This window comes from Sparus aurata, chromosome 20, assembly GCF_900880675.1.
Source record: "Sparus aurata chromosome 20, fSpaAur1.1, whole genome shotgun sequence".
Taxonomy (NCBI): Eukaryota; Metazoa; Chordata; class Actinopteri; order Spariformes; family Sparidae; genus Sparus; species Sparus aurata.
The window spans coordinates 27,426,266-27,452,334 of record NC_044206.1 but is presented as its reverse complement, the minus strand read 5'-3'; the positions used below and the strand labels follow the sequence as shown (position 1 = coordinate 27,452,334).

At 43.6% G+C, this 26,069-nt stretch overlaps 3 protein-coding genes, 1 long non-coding RNA gene and 1 pseudogene across 4 annotated transcripts in view; 4 read left to right on the top strand and 1 right to left on the bottom strand.

Moving 5' to 3' along the window:
- Positions 1 to 335: 335 nt before the first annotated feature.
- Positions 336 to 4,355, top strand: LOC115571490 (gastrula zinc finger protein XlCGF57.1-like; annotated as a pseudogene).
- On the top strand, positions 3,771 to 5,431 carry LOC115571506 (gastrula zinc finger protein XlCGF57.1-like). The gene has a single exon (XM_030400955.1). The coding sequence runs from the start codon at positions 4,479 to 4,481 to the stop codon at positions 5,217 to 5,219; it is 741 nt and encodes a 246-aa protein (XP_030256815.1). The 5' UTR covers positions 3,771 to 4,478; the 3' UTR covers positions 5,220 to 5,431.
- A 6,953-nt stretch (positions 5,432 to 12,384) lies between these two features.
- Positions 12,385 to 13,057, top strand: LOC115571512 (uncharacterized). Its single transcript, XR_003981942.1, has 3 exons — positions 12,385 to 12,433; positions 12,565 to 12,661; positions 12,753 to 13,057. It is a non-coding gene; the product is annotated as an uncharacterized LOC115571512 (long non-coding RNA).
- Positions 13,058 to 14,965: 1,908 nt separating this feature from the next.
- LOC115571508 (transmembrane protein 100-like) lies at positions 14,966 to 18,402 on the top strand. Its single transcript, XM_030400957.1, has 3 exons — positions 14,966 to 15,025; positions 15,539 to 15,645; positions 17,248 to 18,402. The coding sequence occupies exon 3, from the start codon at positions 17,284 to 17,286 to the stop codon at positions 17,755 to 17,757; it is 474 nt and encodes a 157-aa protein (XP_030256817.1). The 5' UTR covers positions 14,966 to 15,025; positions 15,539 to 15,645; positions 17,248 to 17,283; the 3' UTR covers positions 17,758 to 18,402.
- Positions 18,403 to 24,283: 5,881 nt separating this feature from the next.
- LOC115571555 (discs large homolog 1-like protein) overlaps positions 24,284 to 26,069 on the bottom strand; it is a 17,116-nt gene continuing 15,330 nt past the window's right edge. The window contains exon 7 of the mRNA XM_030401002.1: positions 24,284 to 24,372. Coding sequence (XP_030256862.1) covers positions 24,284 to 24,372 — 89 coding nt within the window. The remainder of the gene's footprint in view (positions 24,373 to 26,069) is intronic.

Here is a 26,069-nt window from a genome sequence, read left to right as displayed (position 1 = left end):
CGTCCACATCATCTGTAATAACATCAAAGTTCAACAAGAGTCAATGTGGTCGTGTGAACGGCAGGAAACAACAGTGTGGAGTTCATTTAGATTTAAACTTTAGATTCAAAGTTCAAACGAAGATGAGTAAAAACTGTCTGCTAAAGTTAGCTTAGCATGCTAACTGATAAAGGTCATGGTGGTAACCCAGCAACAGCTTCAGTTGGTGATCGTTGGATCTTCTGTCGTCGTGTTGAGCGACATGTCAGACCGACGACTGCTGAGAGCTTCAGTGACACAGCAGCTCGATGATGATGATGATGATGATGATGGTGATGATGATGTTTATTAATGAGTTTGTTTTGATTCAAAGTTAAAGACAGTATAATTCTGCAGTAACCAGGTGAATACTTCAGTGATATTCTGCAGGTCGTCACTCTGAGGTAAACTAAGACTCGGTGTCCAGCAGATCTGCAGAACTTCCATCATAGTTGTTTGAAGCGTTTGGAGACGGGGGGGCAGCGAGCGATGATGAGCGAAGTCAACTGACAGAAAATAACCAACGACAGAAAGAACTGGATGCAGCTTTCAACCCTAAAGTTGTGCGACACAGATCAGGTTTGTACATTTTTAATGTTATTCTCACTTTCTGTGTTAATTGTGTGCTGTTGGTCACATCTTCACTGCAGTTTGAAGCTAGTTTGTCAAACATCTACATGTGTTTTTTGTGTTTGTTTAAGTGTAATTCTTTTGCGTCTGTTAGCATCTGACTAGCTCAGCTGAGGGTTTGAAAGTGTTCAGCTCAGCCAGAACTCACAGGGGTTTAACAGGCAGCTGATTGAACCTGATGGCTCCATCAGAACCAGCACAGGTTCTGCAGGACAGCTGCCAAACAGCAGCTAGATCTGGTGTCTGATCAGTCAGCTAGCTTAAATCAGCCACACCGCCAGTTTAAGCTACCTGAGAAGACACAGACAGGTGGTAACCTAGCAACAGCAGCAGTTAGTGGCTGTGAGATGGAGACTCAGTTTTTACTGCTGAGTAACTTTAAAGCATCTGAAAAGTCATTTCACAGCCTGAAACGTTTACACTGGTCGCATGTGACAAAGTACATTTACTCAAGTACTTGTAATGAGTAATACTGAGGTACTTGTACTGCACTCTGTGTAAAGCTGCTCTGTTGTCAGTGTTTCTTCCTGTCTAACAGAGAAAGGGGGCGTGGTTAACAGTCATACGTAGCTACTGTCGTCTGAACTGTACTTTTACTGCCACGAGACAACTTGTGTGCTGAACTTTCTCTCTGCTCCGGTCGCTGACACCGGTCCGCTCTGAACAACGTCACCGGACCGCTCTCTCCTTCTCTTGCTCGAGGATGACGGATGACTCCCACGTTCTCCTGCAGTCTGACGTGACCAGATTTCTGAAATTAAATCCAGGGACACTTTCAGTTTAACGCTCAATATATCATTAAAATATCCAGTGTTATAATCTAAGAAATTAAAAGGGGGCGGTTCTGGTTTCATGTAGCTTGACCAGGTAATTGTTGTACTGGATGTTGGTGCGGCTGCAGGTATCACTTGTACTACTTCAGGTATAAAAATCTAAAGTACTCATGCAGTAAACTGTTCAGTGTTTTTATATCTGATGTGTGTGGATTAATATTCCTGCTGCATTCATGTGTTTCACTGCTGTAGATGTTTAAGGTGGAGCTCATTTTAACTCCGTCATATACTGTTGATTAGTTGAATCTACAGCCGTGCATCATGTTCTATAAGACATCATATATCTGTGGTGTGGCTGTCCTGTGAGAACCACTTATCAGGCTTGTGACGATGCATCATCCAGCTAATCCAAGATTGTTTTTCTACATTCAGGGGAAGAAGAAGAAGAATTTTCTTAATCCATAAAGAAACAACATTCTTCAGTTCAACAGAAAACAGTCCTCTACACGATATTGGAGAAACTAGTTTTTACTTAACAGGAGGAGTCAAAAAATCTGAATCTGAAAGTGAAAAGTAATAAAAAGACAAATGTAGTGGAGTCAAAGGTACAAACTCTGCCTCTGAGATGTAGTGGAGAAGAAGTATAAAGGTGCATAAAATGTAAATATTCAAGAAAAGTACCTGAATGTATTCTGGTAAATGTACTCAGTTACATTCCAGCGCTGACTAACAGGCACACTGTGACAGAAAACAACTATATCAGAGAAACTCTGCAGACGGACAGAAGTGTCCAATCTGAACAGCTTCTCTTTACACTTTTCTTCTAACGCTGCTCTCCTTCCTCTCCAGTCTTTACTGATGAACTGTACACTGTTAGATACAATACTTTGGTTAACAGATTAACATTACTCGCCTCATTTTGTATATTTTCTTAAAATATTGTTTTGAATCAAACACAGGCAGACTCTGTGATCATGTCCTTAAACTTCCTCTTCTGTCTCCTTGACTCTTCTTCCTGTCCAGTGTTCCTCCCCTCCTTCCTCTCTCCATCCACCTGGCTTAAAAACACTTTCATAGTGATGTCGTGGATTCATTTGTCTCTTTTCTCTAAAACTAGTGCCAGTAGTTAGTAGAATGAGAGTGATATAAAGCCGTGTAGTTGTGGATGACATGTGGAACCTGTGGGATGATGTGTGGAATTAGTTAGTTCTCTTTAATTTTCTCTTTGTTAACAGTTGTTTTATATGGTCTGTTCCCTGTAGAAGTCCAACAGCTGCTGTTGATTAAAGAGGAGGTTCCTGCCGAGTGGAGCCCAGTCTGGACCAGGAGGACTCAGAGTCCCTTCTTATAAAAGAGGAAAAGGAAGAAGTCTGGACCAATCAGGAGGGAGAGCATCATACTGGGCTGGTGTCACTGCTGTGCCTATGAAGAGTGAAGCGGATGGAGAGGAACCTCATTCTTCACAATTTCATCAAAGCTGAACTGGACAACAGAGAGGCAGATTCTCCAGTCGGCAGCTATGTGACAGAGATGAAAGCAGAAACTGATGGAGAGGACTGTAGAGGACCACAGCCAGCCAGGAACCAAGATCCAGGTCGTCCCCCACAAGCAAATACTGTTGAAAAGGCTTCAGACTCTGAGAACGAATTCACATACGAAGACTGGCAAAAACCTTTGTCAGAGTCTGAAACTGAAGCTGAAGATGAAGACGGTGACTGGGAAGAAACCAGGACTCCTGAGTCAGGTGTCAGTGATCTGAGGCAAAGACAAAACCAGAAGACCGGTCTGACAACAGAGGAGCAAGTCCAGAAAGGACGAAAACCATTTGGTTGTGACGTGTGTGGGAAAAGATTCACAACACAGGGATCTCTGCAGAGACACAAGAGTATCCACACAGGAGAGAAACCATTTGGTTGTGACGTCTGTGGGAAAAGATTCAGATCACAGGGAAATCTGAAGATACACATGAGAGTCCACACAGGAGAGAAACCATTTGGTTGTGATGTCTGTGGGAAAAGATTCACAAGACAGAGAAATCTGAAGACACACATGAGAGTCCACACAGGAGAGAAACCATTTGCTTGTAATGTCTGTGGGAAAAGATTCAGAACACAGGGATCTCTGCAGACACACAAGAGTATCCACACAGGAGAGTAACCATTTGCTTGTGACGTCTGTGGGAAAAGATTCACAACACAGGGATCTCTGCAGAGACACAAGAGTATCCACACAGGAGAGAAACCATTTGGTTGTGACTTCTGTGGGAAAAGATTCAGATCACAGGGAAATCTGAAGGAACACATGAGAGTCCACACAGGAGAGAAATCATTTGGTTGTGATGTCTGTGGGAAAAGATTCACAAGACAGGGAAATCTGAAGACACACATGAGAGTCCACACAGGAGAGAAACCATTTGCTTGTAATGTCTGTGGGAAAAGATTCAGAACACAGGGATCTCTGCAGACACACAAGAGTATCCACACAGGAGAGAAACCATTTGCTTTTGACGTCTGTGAGAAAAGATTCACAACACAGGGATCTCTGCAGAGACACAAGAGTATCCACACAGGAGAGAAACCATTTGGTTGTGACTTCTGTGGGAAAAGATTCAGATCACAGGGAAATCTGAAGGAACACATGAGAGTCCACACAGGAGAGAAATCATTTGGTTGTGATGTCTGTGGGAAAAGATTCTCAAGACAGAGAAATCTGGAGACACACAAGAGCATCCACACAGGAGAGAAACCATTTGGTTGTGATGTCTGTGGGAAAAGATTCACAAGACAGAGAAATCTGAAGACACACATGAGAGTCCACACAGGAGAGAAACCATTTGCTTGTAATGTCTGTGGGAAAAGATTCAGAACACAGGGATCTCTGCAGACACACAAGAGTATCCACACAGGAGAGTAACCATTTGCTTGTGACGTCTGTGGGAAAAGATTCACAACACAGGGATCTCTGCAGAGACACAAGAGTATCCACACAGGAGAGAAACCATTTGGTTGTGACTTCTGTGGGAAAAGATTCAGATCACAGGGAAATCTGAAGGAACACATGAGAGTCCACACAGGAGAGAAATCATTTGGTTGTGATGTCTGTGGGAAAAGATTCACAAGACAGGGAAATCTGAAGACACACATGAGAGTCCACACAGGAGAGAAACCATTTGCTTGTAATGTCTGTGGGAAAAGATTCAGAACACAGGGATCTCTGCAGACACACAAGAGTATCCACACAGGAGAGAAACCATTTGCTTTTGACGTCTGTGAGAAAAGATTCACAACACAGGGATCTCTGCAGAGACACAAGAGTATCCACACAGGAGAGAAACCATTTGGTTGTGACTTCTGTGGGAAAAGATTCAGATCACAGGGAAATCTGAAGGAACACATGAGAGTCCACACAGGAGAGAAATCATTTGGTTGTGATGTCTGTGGGAAAAGATTCTCAAGACAGAGAAATCTGGAGACACACAAGAGCATCCACACAGGAGAGAAACCATTTGGTTGTGACGTCTGTGGGAAAGGATTTAATCAAAAACAAATTCTGAAGAGGCATGTCAGAGTCCACACAGGAGAGAAACCATTTGGTTGTGATGTCTGTGGGAAAAGATTCACAACACAGGGAAATCTGGAGACACACAAGAGTATCCACACAGGAGAGAAACCATTTGGTTGTGACGTCTGTGGGAAAGGATTTAATCAAAAACAAAGTCTGAAGAGGCATGTCAGAGTCCACACAGGAGAGAAACCATTTGGTTGTGATGACTGTGTAAAAATATTTATTAGAAATTAACTTTGAAGACACATGAGGGCCCACGAGGGGCAGAAACTGTTTAATTTCTATATTTTTATGAAAAGTTAATGACATAAGTTTGTTTGTTTGTTAGAACCACGGCAGGTTGAGTTCTCATCATCATAACTTTCTTTCTCTTTTGTGTATTTAAAAATGTGTGATTAAATCTTAATTAAAGTACTAAAATTCAAAATCAGGGATTCAGGATTCAAGATTTTTTGTCTTCTTTGGATTTTTTTCTTTTTGAGAAGTGTGTTGAGAAGATCCTGAATCTCATCGAGATGTTATCAGGCGGCCCAGCAGCTTTACTCATATTCATCCTCAGCAGGATTGTTCACATCTGCTATGGATACTGACGGTGGCCTGTCCTCAGGAGGTGGTGATGTTTTAGACCGCCTGCCATGAATCCTTGGTGTTGTTGGTGTTGAGGTCTGTCTCAAGTCCCTGCTGATGTCTCCGCTTTGCCTCCTTGATACCAGCTTCAAGTCTTGCTTTGGCAAGTTTGTGTGCATTTGTTGATATATGATGTCATTAAAGATGTACATTCCTCAAAATTGCTGTAACCAATCACAAACATGTAAAAGTCTGCTGGCAGCAGAGCAAAATATTATCTGAGACAAATAGAAGTCAAAATCGTAATCCAGGCTAAGAGCAGTAAGTACGGCTGCTGAATACAGGATGGACAGCTGACAACGTTTGAATCTGTGAATGTGTAAATTGAAAGACCTATATTATCACTGGCCCATCATTAGGGTCTGAAAGATGATAATTACATTTGTGTCTCCCATTAAATTATCATGTGTGCTAAGATGTTTTCTTAATACATTACATGTTCCCTCAGCTGCAGTCTACGCAATGTCAAAGTGACTTGTGAGGGAATAAAAGTAAATCAAAGAATGAAATAGAAAGAATAGAAAGCATTATTGTCTTTGTACAGAATACAATTAAATGAGGAGCACTACTCCTCAGCAGAGCAGGACCGGAACACAGTCCAGTAGTGAATCTTCAAGGCCTTCAAGGTATTCAGAGAAGATATTATCACAGATTTATTGTCAGTGCCCTTTTCAAGACGACTGTTTAATGAAAAGATGGACATTGTTAAAAAAGGCCGCCCAATGCCTGAACACCTCGAGCTCAATCAATCTGCAAAAGCAAGCTACGTGCGCCACTTTCAGGCTAACGTTAACAACTGGGAATGATACACTTGGCTTACAGGCTTGGTGAGTCCAACTGATTTTGTATTGCTGGTTTTGCTACAGTGCTGCATCTCGTTGAACTGGTTGCATTTTGTTTCCACACACTTGTTAAATGATTGTTCATAAAGTGAGTGTCTACTTGACGTCCAATAGTGTGTGTGTGGCTGTGTGTGTGCAGAAGGCCCAGTTCTGGTTCGCCACTGGAACATACAAATACTGAAGTTTAATATAAAGCATTAAAAGTCACAGGCACAAAAATAGCCACAGTAAACAAACATCTACAGCTGAATTATGGGTAAAAACACAGTAGAATTCTAGATAAAGCTCATAAACTAGAAGAATACTAATAATAAACACAATGCGACATGCATTGAATGTGTTATTACACCAGAATTGTTTCAGTAGTTTCACTTATGATCAGAAAACTGATGCACGGCAATAAAGTTATTACAGTTGATCAGATGCAGTGATGCCATAATTACTTAGTAACGCGTTACTATAACCTGATTTTTTTTCGGTAACGAGTAATCTAACTCGTTAATATTTTCAAACCAGTAATCAGATTAAAGTTACTTATTTAAGTCACTGTGAGTTACTATTATTTTTGTCATTTTCCTCAGTAAAAATGTACATTTTTGCTTTCTTCTTGCATGTCGTGGAGTGACGTCACATACGCAAGAAGTCATGTTTTCTGCACGAGGACAGATAATTGATATATATTGCACAGAAATATGAAGTCATTGCTCAGTGGTAGATGATGTTATGCATGTGTGTGGTCATGCAGTGGTTGTTTGAGTTTGTAGTGTGAAGGACTCAGGGAAAGAAACTGTTTTTAAGTCTGGTGTTCATGCTTTGATGGTCCTGTGGTGCCTTCCAGAGAGCAACTGGTCAAACAGATGGTGGCTAAATTATAAAACTTAAAATAATAAATTACTCTTCAGAGGATAATATAACTGTATGTACTTCTTTTACTACCTTGAGGCCCCAATAATTTGAACTTGGAGGAGACTGGAGGTGTATAGAGGGGCTTGGGTATCAAGTGGTCCAGTTAAGACAAACAACAGCAGAAACCTGCAGCAACAGGCTGTTGAAGCCAAGAAACACTGAAATAACCCGGCCCTGATGCAGGGAGCCCAGCTGAATGTCACTTTTGACAGTTAAAAAGAACAAAGACAGTAAAACAGTGCCAACAGAGCAGAGTTTGTGTCTGACAGTCTGGATGAGGTCTGCAGTGAGTCAGGGACAGATCCAGAATCAGAGGGACCTGGGTGTGTCATTCCTCACCTCTCTTAAACCTTCACCAGAGGGCGTCGTCACACTCTGATTGGCTCTGAGGGGAAAACCACAAGCTGCTCTCACTCAGTAATGAGGAGCCAGTCTCCACACCTGCAACAGGTGACCTGAATCCACTGCTGTCAATCCAGCGGGACTCTGACATTCAGTTAGAATTAAAAGACATGAAGCTCCACACAGTGGGACTGCTACACTTTCTAAGTGGACAGGAGGTGGCGCTGCTACACCTCTCATGATCTGTGCACTGAGCTGGGATGGGATCCTCTGTGAATGATGATTTCCAGGTAATCGATTAGTTATACCTGTTTATCTGTTTTCTAGAACATAACCTGATCCGGAGGCATGCAGCAGAGTTACCATGGTGATCTACCCCAGTAAGAAGTGAACCACTGCTGTAAATCTGAAAGCCTGGAGTTAATCCTGAAGTTACTTTGTTAACCACACATCCCGCTTCGTCTTACAGGTGTGTGCTGGAGGGGGTCTGGACGTGTTGCTGGAGTCAACAGCTCTGCGTGCGCTCTGCTGGTTTATGTGAATCTTGCTGTGTTTTATAGGATCCAGAAGCCACTGAGAAGATCTGCAGTTAGTTTCGTTCCATTGTAAAGGTTATTGAGGATGTTCTTGATATTCCTTTGTAGTTGTAGTGTTCTGTTAAAAGCTCTTAGTCGTCACTGAGGAGGTGCTTTCAGTGGCTGAAGTGTTTCTTCAACTGGTTCAAGGGGTTGTGACGATATTTAGACAGTGTGATGGGTCACTGAGGAGGTTCCAGGGTTCCTTTTAGAGGTTGTAGTTTTTTTGGACGTTGTGTTTCTTGTGATTTTTAGGATGTTCTCCAGGTTTTGGGGGGTTGAGGTGGTTTTTAAAGGGTTCTTTGGTGTAATGATGCAAACTCTGAATTGTTCTAGTCCTTCAGAGAGTCCTTGTGGCCATTTGGAAGGTTCGAATGATCCTTGGGGAGCTTCAAGAGGTTAATGAGGACGTTCTAGACATTATAAAACAAGTTATAGTGTGCTACTGAAAGTTTGTAGTGGTCACTGAGGAGATTTCAGTAGACCTAGTGTTCATTTTAGGATGTACGATGGGTCACTGAGGAGGTTGAAGGTTCCTTTAAGTGGTTCTGGTGTCTGTTAGGATGTTTTAAGGTTGCTTAGTTGGTTCTTGAACGTGACATGTGAATCTGAGAAGGAAACAGTAACTCCAGCTGTCAGGTAAATGTAATGATGTAAGTGAGTTTCATTCGTCCTCTGTGAATCCTGCCCCTCTGTTAGCTGTTAGCTCGTCTGCTGGCCATCTGCTGCACACTCACCAGGAAACATCTGGCTGGTGCTCCACTTCTTAAACAGGTCAGTTTGTACCTAATAACTCAGTGGAGGAGGCAGGTGATGATGAGGTGAGGAGCTGCAGGGGGTCAGACACTTAAAGTGTCTCAGTTTGTCTTCTGTTCTCTGCTGCTCTCCTTTCATTTGTCTTCTGCGAGCCACCTGCTGCCCCTCAGACGCTCCGGTCCCCATGTTTGTAAAAGTCAGAGTAGTGTAGGATTTATACTGTAGGTACCTGATGTAACAGTTAGGCAGCGCACACTGAAGATGGAGGCATGAACAGATGTCTCAGGTCAGATTTCAGAAGGTCTCTGCAACATCTCGTTTGAGTTTCTAGTGAGAGTGTTTGCTGTGACCGGCTGACCTCTGAACTGGAAGCCCTTCCTGTCTGCTCTCCTGACCGGCCGGCTGACACCAAGCAGCAGGAAGTGATGTAATCCTGCGGCTGACATGATGAATCCGACATGACAACAGTGAATTATGAGAACACTTCCTCACCTGTCAGAACCTGGAGCTGCTTTATTCTCCATCTCGTCTTTTCCCTGATACTTTCTCCTCCTTCCTGCCTCCATCTGTGTCTTTATATTCTCATTCTGTCTTGTATGTTTTACAAGTCGATGCAAAATCTCATTTGAGCTCAGCATTAACTCCTAGTTTAAATGTAGCCTCAGCTGCTGAGAGCTTCTTGGCAATAAAAACAACCTATTTCATTTAATTGATTTACTTTGGTTCATGTATTTTGAATTTTATTCGTCAGGCTCTTTTTACATAATCCTTACTGAGCCGTTTCATCGAGCACCTGTGACCTGCTCTCTTTTGTGTTTCATCTGTTTTTCACATCCTGTCAGTCGTTCTCTCACTAACAACATCCTCAGCTTCCTCTCATCCTAATAATACCACATGATAATCCTGCTGACAGTAACACATCCTGCGCTCTTCTCTCGCTCTTCTGCTGCGTCTCAATTGTTGTGCTTCAGTTTTCTTTCACATAAGTTGTGTTTTGACATAAAGAGGATGTCTGAAAATGTAACATTTTTTTTGCCTTTGAATGTGGCTTCCTCTTCCAAACCAATATTCAACTTTCAAAAGTTCAGTCTGCTGATAGTATCTATTTTTCTTTTTCTTCTCCTGAAGTCCAACAAGTTTTGTGTTTGCATCAACGCCTGATACACAAGCATGATTTGCAGAAATGTAAATTCCTCAGCCGACATTCATTCTGCTGATTGGGTGGTTCTGGGGACACTTTTATTGCAACAAAAAAAAACAAAAAAACAAAGAAACACAAGTTCAGGTTACTGTCTTTTCAAATAAGAACTATTAAAAGGAGAATGCCTCTGAGTTGACCCTCGAACAAACTCAATATGAGTGCTGGACGTGCTCCGTCCTTACAGTTTTTGATTTGATCTGGCCTAAAAAAAAAAACTAAAAAAAAACAAACAAACTACTATCTCCGTTTTTCCTAAATTCAACAGTTCTGTTGTCTGGTCTGTAAAGAGCCCCGAGGCCTCCAGCGGCTGCAGGCGTGACTCCACACTTTCAGAAACAAGTTTATTCTTAGTTTCTGGGCCGTGTGAAGCTGCAAAAATGCAAAGTCAACTTTTCCACTTTGACTTGAGCCAAAGAAAATGAACTGCATGTAGGATTACAAAGTTTGTCTGAACACACCTGTATTCACAGGAAGGAACAGAGACGCAGTCCTGTGCGCTGCAATAGCTGCTAACCTCACCACTTTACAGGCTCAGTCTGTAACCATCTGTTGTAAAGAGGAAGCAGGGGAGGATGTCTCCAGAGAGACGGATCCAAAGAAAATAACTCACATCATCCCTAACCCAGAAATGGATCCGGGAAGGAAGTGATTTAGCACCGTCCCTGGACAAGCGTCTAATGGGCCGGGAAGGACAATCAATCTCCATGCCTCCATTAAACATCTCATTCGTCTCATTTTTGTGTCAGAGAGAAACGCGCTGGGTAAATCATATCATGTGGACACGGAGAGCCGCTGAGAGCAGAAAATTAAATCAATTTCAGTCAAGCGGCTCCTGAAACTGTGAATGTAAATCAGAAGTGAAGAGCTGCTCTTCCTCTGGTGCAGATATTTAAAACCATCACCTCCAGGCGAGACGTTACCAGATATGACTTTATATCTGTGCACATTAGGAGATTGTTCTCCAGCTGACTGCGTCTCTCACCAGGTCACAGGGTTTCCAGGCTCCAGCCTCTCTCTCTCCCTCTCTCAGGCCCTGCTGTGGTCGCCCCTCGATCTGGATCAAAGGACCCACTGGGGCCCCCGCTGGCCCCCGCTGGCCCCCGCTGGCCCCTCAAAGGATCATCTGCAAAAGCAAAAGTCCGCTCAGGGTTTGAAAATAAGGCCAGATGCTCGCAGCTGGAGGAGCAGAGACTTAAAACACATGAATAAATCTGATCTTTTTGTGTTTGTTTCTCCTTCCTCGCTCTGCAGGAGGTCCGCTGGGTAACACCTGGGTCTCTGTGGGAACGCTGAGGTTGTTATGAGAGTTTTTCATGCAGTAGCGGCTCATCCAGTCAATATGTCTATTAGAAAATAATGATTATAATAGATAAATAATTGTTAAATAAAGAGGTCCAGGTCTCCAGAGTTAAACAACTTAACAGGGGTCGTCAGCCAGCAGTTATCACCATCATTATAACAACATGCAGAGAACCAGGTGGACTGAACCTTTATTGTGTGGTTCTGTTCAGGGAAACATTGTGGTTTGTGTTAAAAGAACTGCTTTATCAATGTTCCTTCAGTTATGAATGTACCTGCCTGGTATATCTCAGAGGTTTACAGCCCGGGTCCTCAGTGATTTCTTTAAATGGACGATGAACTTAATAACGTTCCTGCTGTCACAGCTCTAATTATCAGCCACAGATCAACGAGGATGTGAGTGCGTCATGATCCAAAGGAGACAGAACTACAGCGGCAGAAGAGTTCTGCTGACCTCACCAGCACCTTTCTGAAAAACGCAGAGATTTTTAACTCGGAGGTTAAACAACAGAATGGCGCTGAGCCTTTTCATTGCTGCCAACACTCGCTTCTTGTTGTGGACAATGAAAAAAGAGCCTGTGCTTAGAAGAAATGTGGCCGTTATTTGTGATAAAACAACTAATTATTCCTGCAGTAGTGGTTCACATGTGACTTTCAGATATTTGACTATGAATGCACTTTGAAGACATTAAAAGTGCCCCGAGCAGTTTTCTGAACATGCAGGTTTTTCCTCCACAACATGTTGCAAGTTAAATATATTTATGTCCTCATAAAATGTTTGCAAAGTGTTACAGACAGAGATAAGAGATTCCTCCAGAGTCCTGTTGTGAATAGAGATGCAGGTCGTCAGGAGCTGTTGGGTGCACCTGTGATGTTTCTCCCTCAGCTGCAATCAGTCAGGTGGGAGTTGTGTTGCTCATGTGGTTGTGTGTCTCCAGGGAGTCATGACCGTCAGTTAGCTCGAGAGTGTGTTTGAGATTCTTCTTGTGGACCGTTTCCACATGTTTTCTTCCTCTGTTTCATATATATAGTACGTTACTTGCTTGGCAGCGAGTGAGAAAGTTCAGCTGTTTGTCCAACAATGAAGAATATGTCCTTTAACTCCAGACGTCTGGAAGCGTTTTTTAAGTGAGTCGACCTTCTGAAACAAGAGAAACCAGCATGAAGTCAGCAGAACTACATGAAAAGTGGAGCTGTAACTTCCCTTCGTGTTATTTAGGTTGCACCTGCACAGAGAGCTGGCCGTGAGTTTGATGATAAAGGATGTCAGAGCAGAGAAACGACCTCCTGTTACTGATGTTGATCTCCACGAGGTCACTCGTCAACCAGAACCACCTGCAGCTGCATGAACAGCTTCAACGAGCTATTTAGAGCTCAAAACGTCCTGAAATGAGTTGACCGAACCTGACGCAAGTGAACATTCAGTTATCTCATCATTCATCGGGCTGTTTTCTGATCTGCCTCGTCTAGTTCACGAGATTATCCTTCATATTTCAGTCACGGTTGATTTGGTGACACGTGTGGTTTGTGCAACATCCTGTTTACAGTGCAGGTAAAGAAAGTGAGGTTGGTCTGACTTCTGTGACCATGACGATGCGTTCCCTGCCTTGTAAATAATAAATAATGGATCACAAAGAAAGGTTGGTCTCATATAGAAGTCTGGAAGAGGCTAAATCAGACGGGAGCCGGAATTATTCATCCACAAACCACCAACTACTTATCAGTATCACTTTTCAAAGCCATACACTTGGAAATTATGCAACTTAATGCAGTTTAATGCAGGAATTACAAGAACAAAGTTGGTGTAAATAAGGAAATACAGAGCTGTAATGAGTTTTTGCCCTTGTTTCAGGGAGCAGGGCTAATCTGAGGTCACAAAATGACATTTTTTCACCAGGCGTCTGAATATTTCCTCAGAAAAACACGTGTTACGTGTTCATTGTCAGTGATTCTGTTATTAAATGTGAACTTGGACCATGTGGGACTCTATGATGTGGGGCAGCAGCAGCTCATCTGCAGGATTAGTTTTTGCATTAAAAAATAATTCAGTGTGTTCAAACTCCTATAGATTAATGACAGAAGCACTTACAGAGCTTCTAAAAGCTCGAGGGGGAAAAAAATCTGCTTAAAACCTTTAAAATGTCTGTTCTCCAAATGGTCCAACTACAGCTTTGAACTGACTTTTCTAAGACGGTGGTTTAGGATATTTTCACAAACATTTCCATGAAGAAGAACAGGTTGATTACAGCAGGACACAGTCAGACAGCAGGTCAGTTTTCACCACTGACCTGCAGTAAATTATAAAAGAGTTCTGTTGTTTAAAGGTGATTCAGTGTTTTAGTCTCACAAAGATGGAGGCTCGTCTCCGCAGAACGTCAGGACCTCCGTGGACGTGAGACTGGAGCCGCTCGGAGGCTTCAGGGGACGACAGGGATCAGGATGATAAATACATCTGTCCTGTTTCTCTCAGCTGATTCCTCCCAGATGTTACAGTCTCCAGGTCTGCAGGGTGGAGGCTTCCCGGGGGGCTGCAGGAGGATTCTGACTCGGAGAAGAAATGTGACCCAGATGGTCTTAAGTTACAGTGTTACTGAGCTGCTGCTGCTGCTGCTGCTGCTGCTGCTGCCAGACAGCAGAGACACGAGTTTCACAATTCAAAATAATTTCCATAATGTTAAAGAAATGTTGAGCACAATAGAGTCTCCAGTAAGACTACCGACATAAACAGAATAATGTAGCTGTGGACTGCACAGATTTGTACATTGGGGAGATAAAACAACCTCTTCATACACGAATGGACCAACACACGAGGTCCAACTCCTCAGGTCAACGCCCTGCAGTCCATCTGAAGGAGACAAATCATTCCTGTGAAGACAACAATGTCAACATGCTGTCCAGAGAAGACCGACGGTTTGAAAGAGGAGTAAAAATAATCCATCTTTGTCAAACTGGAACGACCGTCTTTAAACAGAGGAGGTGGAACGAGACATTATTCATCACACACCTACTGAGTTCTCTCCACAGACAGCTCGACAACCATCCACACCTGGACTCACCTGGACTCACCTGGACTCATCTGGACTCATCTGGACTCACCTGGACTCATCTGGACTCACCTGGACTCATCTGGACTCACCTGGACTCATCTGGACTCACCTGGACTCACCTGGACTCACCTGGACTCATCTGGACTCACCTGGACTCATCTGGACTCACCTGGACTCATCTGGACTCACCTGGACTCACCTGGACTCATCTGGACTCAGCAACCCACATGAAGGCCAGTCGGGTCAACAACCCACATGTGTCCTTAAGGACTCTGTAAGGACACTCCCACATTCTGTAAGGACACTCCCACATTCTGTAAGGACACTCCCACATTCTGTAAGGACACTCCCACACAGAGTTTAAAACCCTGCAACTTGGTGAAACGTCTTCAAGAAACTGAAACAAGTCAAGACTTTTTCCAGCTGTACTTGTGGCGACGAACAGGTATTTATAGCTCAACACGGTCTGTTCTGAACCTGTACAGAGTGGCTTCTGTGCCTAAACCAACCAGAGAATTAGTTCAGTTATAACATGAATTAACGTGTGATGCCAACATTTGTTCTGCAGGCAGGATTGTGAATTCACTGATCGCAGTTGTGTTCCCTGTGTGTTAACTAGTTACTCTTTGTTTCATCGCAGCATCTTTTTATTTGCGATGACAAAGTGTTCCGACTCAGAAGAAGTCTGGGCTGACTTCATGTAAAACATTTAAAGTCTCTTTATTTCTTATTCTTAAATCTCCACGAGGATCACGATGAAGTGTTTTCCACCTCCATCAGGTGCAGGTGGAGATTCACAGAGTGTGTGTTGGTGGCAGAGAGCGGCCGAAGGCAGGAAAGAGTTAAAACTTTCCTTGTTAGCCTGGTAGGAGGAGGTATGGAGGAGGGGAGGCGTGGGGGAGAGCAGTCCCCCCTGTTTTTTCTATTGATAGCCATATTCCCCCATTTATTCCTGCAGGCTGGACGATGCAGAGTGACGAGCTGCAGAGCCTCCGCACCGAGGAGGAAAATATGACTTCTGTTTGACTTCAGCTGACGGAGAATGGAGAGCTGCACGACTTCACTGTGAGTGCTGTTATTTCTCTCTTTTCCAGCACACAGTGCAGGTGTCTGACTGCATCATTTAAACTGCTAACTGAGGGCAGAGCGAGCTGTGACAGTGAAGACAGGTTAAGGTTTATAACCACTGAGTCAGTTTGGTTTCTGCTAACAGATATAAATGCACAGAATTAATGTTTTTTCAGGTTTCATGTAAAAACCTTATTTTCACAGCGATGGAGGGAAGGATTGAATTAGGGTCAGTGTTTTTAGTGAATAATGTTCAGTTTGAATTTCTTTTCTTCAGCTTGTGTCAACCTGTGGAAACACTTCACATCCATGCACAGAAAAACTCTGTAGGTGCAGAAACACGTGACCAAATAAACAGATTAAAAAAATTAGCTTCTTTTGTGAACATCTGTAAAAAGTTGGAGCAGAAAACTGTGAGATTGAACTTAAACACTTGTTAAAGACGTCAGGACGTGTTTTGTTCTCCGTCAGGAAACGTTCTCTGATCTGTTTTCTACAACTGTAACTGTTTTTGGATTCCCTCTTTTTCAGAGTCACACAATCCAAACTGCAGCTTTTGAAACGATGATGAGAACTATTGTTATCAGCATTAGTGACATTTAAACTTAAATCTTAACTTGTTGGGATGTTAACGTGTAAGCTGAAGTGGCTCATTACATTCCACCTGAAAGTTTCAGCTTGTTTTCTTCTTCGTCTTTCCTCCTTTTTAATTCTGACCAGACGAGTTAAGGTGGAATCATTTTGCAGTGCAGATCTCGCTCATCACAAACGCAAAATTAAGAATTCTGTATATATTAACAACATCATTAACTTAAACTTAAACTTGAGGCAGGTTTTATGTAGCAAAGAAAGAAATACACCTTAATGATGCAGACAGTATCTCATTTAATAACTACCCAGCAGAAACTGCACATGAACTCCTTTTGGTTTATAGTTTTTGCTTTTTGCTAAAAGTTTTTTATTAATTTTAACCCATTCAGTAGCTGAAATGGTTAAAGAGTTATAAAAGTTAAATAAAAGAGTTAGATTGTGACTTTTCCTGGTTTGAAAGGTTACAGTGAAGTGACTTGATTTGTCTTCACACTGAGTCATTATCTCCACGTTACTGATGATTATAGATCAGAATCTCAGTCACTTACACTGTCAGAACTCTGGGTGCAGTACGAGTCCATTTCTGCTTCTCACGGTACAATCTACCCTCAAAGGTTCATACCTGTTCAGTTATATGTACCTTTTTTTCTCAATGTACCTTTACAGAAGAAGAACTATGTCAATGTATGTACAACATCTGTACCTGAGAGGATACTGCCCCAGTGACAAGCCGATGTACCCTAATGGTATAAATATGGGATAAAATGTTAAGATATTTGATTTTATCTCCCAGTCAGAGTATGTGTGAAGATGATTTTAACAGAGATATAGATCATGTTTCACAGAATAGCCTAGAATTATGAGGATATCATTGTAAGCTCACATCTTCCAGCCCTGGTTAGTAACTTATTGGTTTTAATGGTTCTCATCGATTGTCCTTTCCAGGACACTGCAGCTCTGATTCATCTTGTCACTGTGATTTTTTTCTCCTTATGTTCCTGTTTTCAGGTAGCTGTTCAGTGATTGGCTGACATCACAACCAAGATGGCCCACCTCTTCCTCGCCAGTAAAATCACCATGCCGGACGACCTCTACAACAAAGGAGGTGTCAGGATCCCCAGGAGTGCCGTGAGGATGCCGGCATCGATCTCTGCTGAGAAGCTGAGCCGAGACAGACCCAGGAAGGACCAGAGCGTCGTCGTGACAACGAGGGTCCCGCATGTCAACGAGGTTCAGCTGACGGCGGCCACCGGCGGCGCCGAGATGTCCTGCTACCGCTGCACAGTGCCGTTCGGCGTGGTGGTCCTCATCGCCGGCATCGTGGTCACGGCGGTGGCGTACACGTTCAATTCCCATGGGTCCACCATCTCTGTTCTGGGACTGGTGCTACTGGCTGCCGGACTGGGCCTGCTGGGCTCCAGCATCGTCTGCTGGAGGGTCCGACTGAGGAAGAAGAAGGACAAACGGAGGGAGAGCCAGACCGCGCTCATGGCCAGCCAGGGATACTGCGTGGCCTGATCACCACTGCAGGGGAGAAGAGGTCCTGAGTGGAGGTCAGGTTCAAACTCACACTGCAGACGATTTACTTCAGAGAGACAGTGAACCTGAACGCACCATGCAAAGTTTACCAGGAATGGAATGAACTCTGCACATTGGGAAGAGATGGAGCTCGCACTTATTGTAGGATCTCTTCAATCAGACGACACGGCGACTCTGCAGACACGTTAAAGGCTTCAAGCCAGCAGGAAGATTCTGCAGCAGAAAGTAATTGATTGTAGAGTCTTTAAACTGGATACTGAAAGTGCTGGACAGAGGACTTAAAGAACTCAACTTAAGATTCAACTCTGACGCGATGAGTTTCACAATCATTTCATTTTAATAACGTATCACTCCGGTAATGTATGAAGCCAAATGACGCTTCTAAAATTTGCCATTGTTCTCTTTTCTACATCATTTCGATGTTGGACTGTTGGTTGGAAAAAATGACATCAACTTGCGTATGAGAAGTTTTACAGAGTGTTTGTCTACAGCGCCCCCTGGGGGTCACATGGTGGGAAAAAGAAAAAAAAGCCTGAGCAGAGAGTTGAAAGGAACATTGTTCTGTTTCCTTTTATTGTTAAAAGTTGTGCCAAAACACAACCCCTAGAATAAAACTCACACAGAGACTTCTGTGCCTTGCTAAGTCAAGTCCAATCAACAGCAGGTGGACTTATCATAGATTATGATAATGGAAAGCAACAGCTCCAATTACCATGTGAGTTCTTCATTTAAACAGCAGATTTAAATCAATTTCAAATTTAACTGAGTTGTCGCCCTGTAAAATGTATCAATGATGTACAGTATCTGTAACTAAATGCTGCCAATAAGCTATAAATGACATGTAAAAGGTGCAATATGTCAGAATTTTTGTTGAAAACATTCAGAATATAACTAACAAAAGCAGAACATGAAAAAATATGTATGGTGGTGCAGCGATATCTACTGAAGCTAGCATGCTAACCAGCTTCTCTAAAGCTCCCGTGCTAGCAGCGAACACAGCGACACTCTGCTGGTGCTCTGAGCTCTCAGCCAGCCTGGCCTGCTAGCTGCACAGCTAACTGAGCTAACTCATTAAGAGCAGCTACAGTTGTAGCGGGTGATACGCTCCTCTCTGTTTATCTGGAGCGTGAATCAGACAGCTGATCAATTCTTACATGTTGCACCTTTAATGAGGTACTCTATTGTCGATGTTTCTCTTTCTTGGACAAAATACAGTGTGAGCCCCATTTTGGATCTCAGTGCAACGTATGTTACTCTGATCGGTCACACAGCCGGTGGGAATATTAGAGGTCACCAAGCCAGAGATAAAATACCTGGTTCTGTCCCCACAAACACAGCTGGAGATTGTCCTGACATCTCATTAAAAATATCCAGTGGCTTCACTCATAAAGTGTTGAAACGCTGCCTCGAACAGCGGTCTCCCGCTCGGCAGCTGCGTCTCTCTCATGTGTAACTTGCAGATACTTGCAGTGCCGTTATTTATTCTAGGGACTGCGCTGGCTGACAATCAAGTGAGACGATATTTTGAGTTTGTGGGACTGAATCATGGAGTAACATTCTGTGTGCTGAGCTCACACATGGGGCTTAACTCTGATATGCATGCCACTCTGTATATTTAAACTAGTGCACTATGATCCCAAGTGATGTAAAATAACCAAATGTTTTGTATTCCACCGTATTAAAGAGTTCACATGATGCTCGATCTGACGCTGACTCACTTTCGTTCCTATTTGTTCTATTAAAGTCAAAGTGCCGACCGCAGACTTAACGACTTCTTTTTTAATTTGCTCACTGAGGATCTTGTATTCAGAGCAGGTTGAGGAGAGACTGGAAAGTTATAGCAGTTATATTTAGTCGTGTTTATGTTGCCTAGCATCCCACAGACACACGACCAGATAATAAACCGGGGGGACGAGGGGGGTTTACGTCACTTGGGGAAGGAGTTGTGGTGACGGGTAGCGGTTACAACGCGTTGTCACTTCTGCAGTGCTAACTTTATCTCCACTGCAGTGAAGCATTCTGGGAATGTGGGAGGAGGGGAGGGGGTGAGGGTGAGAGACATAACCAGAGTGTGGAGAGAAAGTGAGGGAGAGGGGATGCAGTGTTGCATCACCTCAGTGGATCTTCAGACACTTGGGAGGAGGTGAAGTCCCTCTCTGAGTGTGACGGAGCTGCGGAGATGAAAATAGAAGCAGTGAAGTGGAAAAAACATGAGAACCTCACAGGAAGTGAACATTCAACATGATTAGATCAAATTAATCTGTCAGAGTTCTGCTGACCAATCAAAGTGGTGGAACTTAAAGTACATTTACTCAAATACTGTGTCGAAGTACAAATACAAGACGGGGAACAGGACGGAGTCTGCTGTTATACTCTGACGGCTATACTGAGACACCTCGTGCTAACATCAGCATGCTAACATGCTCGTGATGACGACATGCTGCTCCGTCCTCAGAATAACATGTTGGCACTTCATGTTTCTGCAAAACCACGAGTACGTTCAAAATGTCCTACGTATCATATTGACATTCTCACAATACTTGTCATCATGTTCATCATTACACGTGTACGAGCTTCATGTCAGAAGGTGGAGCGAGTGGTGGTGAACAGGCGAGAAACCACTGGAGTCGTGTTGGTGGCAACAAAACCAGATGTTTTTACTCTTTCAGCTCGATGAAGGTAAGGATGAAGGATTTGTAAGCGTGGAACCATTGGATGTTTTTAATATGATGTCAGGACGACTTCCAGCTGCAGACAAACCAGTTAGTTTTCCCTCCGCTGGGCGAGACACGCTGAGATCATGAAACCACTGATGATTGTTAACATGGTTTCAGGACACAGGACCACTGTTCAAGGCAGCAGTCATGACAACATAAAAATGTAACATGAAGAATGTGGTGTCATATTTTGCAGACATGTACATTGCCAATGTTTATTTTGTTGACTTGTGTTTAGCAGAGTTCGGCTAAATGCTAACATCTGATGAGCTGTAAACAAAACACAGCTGAGGCTGATGGGAATGTTTTTAGTTCTGCAGGTTTTTGGTCATAAACATATTTGACACATTAAAATGTTGAAATCTGAACAAAAACCAAAGGTTTGCAGATTTATTGTCTGGTAATAATACATTCATGATATTTCTGGCAATCTTTACAATAACTGAGATATTTCACAACACATGGCCGTCCATCCACTGGTTGTCAACATATTTGAGTCTGGACCAAAGTGTTGGACCTGATGGGACCTGAAACATTTCCAACAACTCGTACTCGTAATATTGTCCTGATTAATGGAGGTGAACAATTCTGATCTGAACTATCGCTGCGATCCATTTCAGAGCAGACTGAACTGATTGTTTCTGGGGCAGCTCTGTGTCGCCTCAGGCTGTGTGAGGAGGGTTCAGAGGGGAAATCCCGACCCTCCCTTCCCTTCCTGTAACACAGTGACCAGCTGAGTGACCAGAGGTGCAACACAGTGGCAGTGTCACCCTTCCTCCCCCTTCAAAACACACCCCACTCTCCGAGCCAGAAAGAGCCTGGCACGCAAAGAGACAGGGAATCGGCATGATTAAAAGGGATCAGCCAGAGAACAGGAAGGTGTTTTATGTCCCTACACACCCTTTACCCAAACTTTGAAATAATTCCCCTGCAGGCGTGTGATTGTTCTGCTATCAGACGAGCCTCAAGGTCAGCAGAGTCGAGCCGAGGCTCAACAGATCCTGGTTCCAGGTTGTGAGTGTTTTTAAAAAAGGTGTGGTGTTGGTCATGTTTTTTTTGAAGTTGTAAATTGGGTCATTTCCATCAGTTTCACTACGAATCAGTTTATCTTTTAAACTCAGCTAAAAGATGGCTGCCAACATCATATCAGGTAATAACAGCAGAAATCTGTTAATCTGTAGAGGAACTTCCTGTGTGTCAAAGGTTGTTCTCATTAACTTCCTCTTTTAAAAGACATCACACGGCCGTGTGCTGCAGTCTGCTGTTCACGTTGAGATTATGTTCTTAAAGCGGCTCATTCAGGTTGTTTAACATTTTAAAACAAGTCTCCAGCTATTTCAGAAAGGATCAAAGTCCAGTTCAATGAAGTAATGAGCAGTTAATGATCCAGTTGGTGGACAAATAAAAAAGCAGCAGCTCGTCCAGTTTCTCTGGATGAATAGTTTCAGCTGGGAACATTTCCCTCACTCGAGCTCTGCAATGACTCAAGACATTAATAATTAATTTCTTTCAGGGGCAAAGTCATCCATCCGACTGACGCTGGTGTCTCCACAGACGGACTTCCTGGACTCTAAGTGGGAGAGAAAATCTCTAAACAAACAAACAATCTTCTAGATGTCCAAAATCTCCGAGCAATGAACAGACTTCCTCCCGAGTCAGTTTGGGAGGGAGAGGAGGATATTGCTTTTCCAACCAAAGGACGGAAATGAAGATTTAACCTCTGCAGCCTCGTAACCTCCACAGTTCACAATCATTTCCAGCCCTCGCAGCTTCAGGGAACAGCCGAGCTCGTCTGGTTCAGCAGGAGGACTGTAGAAAAACAAACGCCGTTCAACGACCTTTAAAGCCCTGACAGTAGTCTGAAGCACACTGACTGCACACAGTGACTGCACTCACATCCACTTTATTAGTGTTCAGAAAGATCCAAGACATCGACGTATTAATCAGAGTTTAGTGAAACTAGGTTTTAAATGTGTAGAGCTCTGTAGCATCTCTGCTCAGTGAAGTTTATTAAACCAAAGTTAAGAGTTTAAACTGACGTGGACGTGCCACACACATCACAATATAAAAATGTCGGTTGCACAGTTGAAAGTTTTGGTGCAACAGAATTCCTCCTTCAGTCCAGCCGTCGTGTTCATGTTCATCTGAGGAGGAAACAGTCGGAGTGAAAAACCATGTTGGTCATTAAACATGTGACTTTAATGTGAATCAGGTGTGTGGAGCGATGAGACTGTACCTGTCCTCTCAATAAGACGTGAGACTAACAGAAAGTTCTCATCAGATTCCAGTTTTAGCAGCAGGAAGCTGTAACGAGCAGCTCTGACTGACGGCCTGGTTACTGACTCCCCACCTGTCGGTCTGTCAGCTGGAGGTAATAAAGCCTCACCTCTGCAGGCAGCAGCGCTCCCTCTGCTCTCTGTGACTCTAATGAGCTCACACTGTGTCTGCAGTGGAAACCATTAGAACAGAACCAGCAGACTCACACAGAGACGTTCTGAGGCGCTTCAGTTATGACGGCTTCAGCTCGCCTCCACAATGTGTCTGATTGGTCTCAAACTCTCTCACTGGATTTCTTCCCTCCATATCTCCCCTGAGGAAACTTCTCACGTCCCTCAATTATACGTATACAAAATAAAAGTAAGAATGGTGCAGGTTCTGGTTCAGTGTGTTGTCTGTGGGCCAGGCGGCTCCGGTGGGTCTGTGGTGGGAAAGATCCTGCGATACGCTGGTTTCAGCCCCTGAAGGAGGCCGACGACCAGCAGGGCCAACAATGGCACAGAGGCCCTGAAAGGCCCCATTAACCAGGGAGAGGCACTTCCTTTCATCCGTCACAAATCCAGTTTTTCCCCTCAAACTTTTCTCTGCATCTGTTTCTTTCATTCGCTGACGTGCTGATGGATTTAAAGGCTTATTGAAATAATAGGGAGTGCATGCAGCTCCCAGCCCGCGGTGGGTGCTGTGACGGACAGGAGGGGCGCGCTCAACACAGGAAGTCCACATTGTGTTTCAGAAGAATGGCAGCCTTAGTTTGATTGCCATCGTGGCCCGCTGTCGTTCTTCCAGTCAGGTTGTGATAAGAAGACTGAAGGCTGTTCATGAGAGCCTCAATGCACAGAGGTGACTCCACTTCCTTCAAACAACACAATGCTCTGCATCTGACCTGTTCACCCTGCAGGTCACCAGGGAGGGACGCCATCACACCTACACCTCAGTCTGCTGCAGTCTCTCCATCACGACTGCTCCAGCACCACTAACAGGTGTTAACACACCTTCATCTGTCGGGAGGTTAATGAGGTGAAACTGTCGGAGTTGGTTTCAGTAAAGTTGAATTCAGCTACGTTATTTTAGTTACTCTACGTACTTGATTGAAGTTTGGGGCGGTGCAGGTGAGAATCAGTTCCAAACCATGTGAAATAAATTATAGGAATATTTACTTGAAATCCCAAATTAGAACATATATTTCTTCTCTTCACTCTGCTGTAAAGTGTCCTAAATAAAATGAAATGGCAAAAATAAAAAGTGCATGAAGATGTTCAGGTTTTAAAGGAGTTCAGTTGAGATAAACACATGAAACCTGCAGGCTGTTGCACAAATGAGCAAACTTTCCCTCAATCAGGAGGAACAGCAGAAATCTCAGAAGGATCTGAACAGAGCAGAGTTCGTGCTCAGCTGATCAGCAGCGAGTCCAGAAGGAGTCAGTGACCCGGGTGTGTCGCTCCTCGTCTCCCTTCAGCCTTCAGTAAAGGGCGTCGTCACACCCTGATTGGCTCTGATGTCCTCAGCTGCTCTCAGTCATTAATCAGGAGTCGGGCTGCACCGCTGCTCAGCAGCTGATCTGGATCTCCCCCGATCAGTCCGGAGCGACTCTGACGTCCAGCTCCAATAACAAGACAGGGAGGATCAGATAATGAGACTGCTGAGAGTCCAACTCAACACTGACTTCTGATTTCACACAGCACATGCACAGTAAATACAAATAAAGTGTTAATTCACAAAGAAACAGTATGGTCGGTGTAAAGGGCTCTTCAGTGTCCCGGTTTCACCTCCTGCAGACGAGGACCTGAAAGGTTTTTTCATTCAGCTTTTCGGCCATCTGTCCTGTCTGTTTTTCTTTCGTCCGTCAGGCAGAAAAAAAGCAGATGGAGAAAACGACTGTGCAAGGAATTAGCCTGATTCCTGAGAGGACTTTATCTGCCACATCTGCACACACACATACACACACACACACACACACACACACACACACACACACACACACACACACACACACACACACACACACACACAGGCTGTCCCACATCTTTTTTTAAGGAAACCACATTTGTTCTCCATTCAGCAGCTCTGTGTTCAGTTAAAGTTCGGAAAAGACATCAAATGTGAAAGTAGGAGTGACATCATCGGGAGGACTGAACCTAAAGGATTCTTTTCCAATCCAAGATAATTTTAAGATTATCTTACCATCTTATCTTTGTCCTCCAGTCCTGTGGTGGAGACACTTTGTCATGCTGGTTGGCGTCGCTGTCCCAAACACAACTGGATCACTTCTGTTTCCCTCCGAGTCACAACTTCATCAGTAAACATTACAAACTAGGTGGATGCAAATAAAAGTGGTGTTGACAGGACTAGAAGTATTATTTGCATCCACCTAGTTTGTAATATCTGTTTCCCTGAACTTTATATTTTTGTTGAGTTCAGATATATATTCATATATGAACGTTGTTTTGTGTGTAAGGAAAAGGAGTGTTATCTAATCCTCATCAGATAAACGTCCATACAGGTCGACTGAAAGCAGCTTATTACGTCTCATATTAAGGGCTCTTGTTAGGCGACGACCTGGAGTGGCAGTAGTATTTATTATAGCAACAAAGAAGGAAGTCAGGTGAAGTGGTATAAAACACAAAGCCCACATTAAAGAGAGGACGAGGTGGATGATGAGAGAAAACAAACACTGTCTGTCTCAGTGTGAAACTAAAGGGAGTTATTTCAACACACAAACTAATGTTACGTACGTAATATCAGTACAGTTTTAACTGAAGTAACAGTTATTTTCACCCAAACCATCTCCTACACCAATCTGACATGAAGGAACGCGTCGCTGCATCAGGCTCGTAGCTTCAGTCTCTGTTGTTTGGAGAGTTTGAACCTGAACCACTTCTGTCTTTTTACACATTTTACATTTTACATCCTTCTCAGAACATTTAAGTGCAGTTTCGCCTCCGTCTGTTTGTAGCCGCCTGTCTTACTGTTGAGTGGGTCAGGCTGATCTCACACCATTAGCAGCTCGCTTCAGCTTGTTTGGGTGTCCTCTATCTAAAGTCTAATATCCGCTTTGCTATATTTTTCCTGCTCTGTTATTTTTACCCCGCCTTTTCTCCCCCGGCGCTCACCATCTGCTGTCGAGGACAGTAGTTAGGTGTCCCTGGTTTGAAAGGTATTTCCTGATTCTGTTATTTTACAACATTTTTTGAAGAAACTGGATATCCTCTTCATTTTTCTGTGTTGTGCAGGTCTGCAGACGGCACATTCACACTGAACCTCGACACTTTCTGCAGCACAAGCTCGACTCATCACCGT